Source organism: Paramormyrops kingsleyae, chromosome 23 (assembly GCF_048594095.1).
Source record: "Paramormyrops kingsleyae isolate MSU_618 chromosome 23, PKINGS_0.4, whole genome shotgun sequence".
Classification (NCBI taxonomy): Eukaryota; Metazoa; Chordata; class Actinopteri; order Osteoglossiformes; family Mormyridae; genus Paramormyrops; species Paramormyrops kingsleyae.
Genome location: NC_132819.1, coordinates 136,564 through 139,485, shown reverse-complemented (window position 1 = coordinate 139,485; position 2,922 = coordinate 136,564). Strand labels below are relative to the sequence as shown.

At 42.4% G+C, this 2,922-nt stretch overlaps 1 protein-coding gene across 1 annotated transcript; it reads left to right on the top strand.

Annotated features, from left to right (window-relative positions):
• Positions 1–2,464, top strand: LOC111840159 (uncharacterized). Its single transcript, XM_072706014.1, has 3 exons — positions 1–898; positions 1,364–1,507; positions 1,568–2,464. Exons 1-3 carry the CDS (start codon positions 877–879, stop codon positions 2,302–2,304), a joined length of 903 nt encoding a protein of 300 aa, XP_072562115.1. The 5' UTR covers positions 1–876; the 3' UTR covers positions 2,305–2,464.
• The last annotated feature ends 458 nt before the right edge of the window (positions 2,465–2,922 follow it).

The window sequence follows — 2,922 nt, the reverse complement described above, 5'->3', positions numbered from 1 at the left end:
TGACTTTCAAAACTTTTCCACAGGACTGTTTTGAACAAAAGTAACGGCTATCCGTATAATACCATTTATCCGTATAATACCATTTTCCACTATCTCTATAATACATAATAAAGTATAGTATAATGTAGTATAGTATAATGTAGTATACTATAACTTTCTACACAGTTCTCATAGGTTACAGTAGTGGCGTACAAGACTCCGTTCTGAAACCGCAGCGACGAAACTTGCGCCTAATGGTGCGTTCGATTATTTCTCTCCAAGTCGGAACTCGGATGAAAACGTCACGATACGTCACGAAAAACATCACTTCCCGTCGGAAACACGCCCCTTTTATGACGTTGAAGTCGGATAGAATTGGTGCGTTCGTTTTTCTCTCGGAACTCGGAAATTCCGAGTTCAGTGACATCACGTCCGACAATCTCCCGTTCGAGCTACCCACATCTCGGAACAAACATGGCTGCCTCCATGAACACGTTGCTGTGTGTTGTTGCTTTATATTTTAGCAGATTTGGAGTTTTCCAAATGAAGAAAATGGAGAAATTTAGATTTTTCCGAGAGACAAACAAGAAACACGAACTAGTCAAACCACATTAAAAGCTTTATAAAATATTTTAGTACATTCATAGCGATATTCTTTTTTCGAACAGTAAATAAACTACAAACAAACCAAGTCGCCATGTTGAAATTACGTCACAAGGGCAACTCGGGCAACAAAATCTTATCCGACTTCAACGTCATAAAAGGGGCGTGTTTCCGACGGGAAGTGATGTTTTTCGTGACGTATCGTGACGTTTTCATCCGAGTTCCGACTTGGAGAGAAATAATCGAACGCACCAAATTTTCTTCTCCGAGTTGCCTCTGTGTCGTCATTTCAATATGGCGTCTTACACAGTCAACAGTAAGTGTCCCACTACTTCTGTACTTTATAAACATTTCAAAATGTTTATTTAATGAAATGTATCAATAGTTATAAATGTAATCGCAAGCAGTCTTTTTATAGAATACTGTGTCATGAGCGTAAACATTATCCTAGCGTGCAATATCGGTATTTTTTAACAAACTTGTGTCGTTTGTGATTTGCTTGCCTCACGAAACAAGCACGTCGCCATGAATCTGCCAGCATATTATAAAGCTTTTACTGGGATTTCATTAGTTAGTGTGCCTTGTTTGTTTATGCCAGGAAAAAGAATCTCGCCCCAAATCTGCTACAGTAATATGAAGCTTTTGATGGTGTTTAATCTACGTAGTGTTTCAAGTTTGTGATTTGCTTGTCTCTCAAAAGAGGTATATCGCTTCGAAATTAGTTTTTTTTTTATGTCATTTAATGATGGTTTCCTATAAGTTTATGTATCGTGTCTTGCAGTTTTCGCGGACAGCAACATGGATTTGTTTGTCGATCCGGAGAGGACAAAGCCTTTGTCGGCCCCCCTGTTTCAGGCGGCGTGGGACCCGACCACATTTTATCTGGATGAAGCATTGACCGTGCGAGTTAGCATTGTCCCTGCAAGTAAGTTATGATTTATATGTATGTTCACTGTACTGTTGTTTGTTTGTTGTTCTCTTCCAGAGACAGAGGCAGCTAAAGAAAATATAGTGGGGGATTGTTTGGAGCCACAGCCCTCCACCTCCTCATCCTACTCCCCGAACATGTTCTTCACAAAGGAACAGACACTATTCCTGATTGATCTTATGCGGGACTATACAGATTTAAACGGTGAAGGTCCACCCAAGACCTTCCAGGAACTGAATCACCGCATGAGGGACGGCAAGAACAGGAAGAGGCAGATGTGGACAGAAATGGCCTCAAAACTCTCCACGCATTTTAAACAGCACTTCAGCCATGAGAAGGTGTCCCGAAAGTGGCATACATTAGAAGAGGCGTATAAACGGGTAAAGGACAATAATAGGACGACTGGCCAAGGACGAGTTAAGTTTCAGTTTTACGCTGAAATGGACGACTTGCTTGGCAAACGTCACGATGTGGACTTCCCAGTTGTCGGGACAGCTGGGGGAGTGGAGGTACGTAATGCAGAAGTCCTGGGCGGCCAGACAGAGGCATTATGTACTCCACCCCCCAGCACACCAACAGGAAGGCTGCCACCGACCCAGCCACCAACCCAGCCACCAACCAAGCGAAGAAGGCAGGAAAATGGCTTTGCCGCTGTTCTGGACTTCTTGAAAGACTCAGAGACAGCAAGCCAGAGGCGTCACGAGGACACGATGCAGCTGCTTAGGTCCTCACAAGAGGAATTTGTTTCATTGATGAAACTGCTCATTGACCGGCAGCGGGTTGATCACCCATGATCTACAGTAATGGACTCATGTACAAAGTTGTTGTTTGCGCACTTTTTTATTTAACACTTATTTTGCACTGACATTGTGGAAGCACATTTGCAAATGTATAGCACTGTGAAATTCAAAACTGTTGCACTACTTTTGTAAAATAAATGTTCTATGTAAAATCCATGCTCTCATTGTGAACACTTAAACATAGGACAAATTTATTCAATTATCAACATCAAATGCACATTCATGATAAGAGTATAAAGTATAATGAAGCTTGATTGACATTTAGGCATCAATATCTGCCTCCTCCGGACAGCCTCCTGGGTGCTCCTCACATACCTCAGATACACCAGCACACATGTTGTGCAGAAAACATGCAGCCATTATTATCATCACTACAAAGTCCATGCGAGTGTTCTGCAGGTGTCTCACACGCCTCCACTTGCACTTCATTCTTCCAAATGCATGCTCTATAATCACTCTTCCACGGCTGACCCTGGTGTTTCGCTCCTGGTCCTCTACAGTAAGGGCTCCATTATCCCGTTTTGGTGTCACAATAAAGGGACATGCTTGTCCTATATATGCGCTGTCTCCCAACAATTTGTAGTCCCCCATTTTTTCTTGCCAGTCCAAGTA

What these genes read in the sequence shown, in the direction of transcription:
- LOC111840159 (XM_072706014.1), top strand. Translation starts at nt 877, where the DNA reads ATGGCGTCTTACACAGTCAACA. An exon ending in GGCGTCTTACACAGTCAACA is followed by an intron (nt 899 to 1,363) that starts GTAAGTGTCCCA and finishes CGTGTCTTGCAG; the next exon opens with TTTTCGCGGACAGCAACATG. An exon ending in AGTTAGCATTGTCCCTGCAA is followed by an intron (nt 1,508 to 1,567) that starts GTAAGTTATGAT and finishes GTTCTCTTCCAG; the next exon opens with AGACAGAGGCAGCTAAAGAA.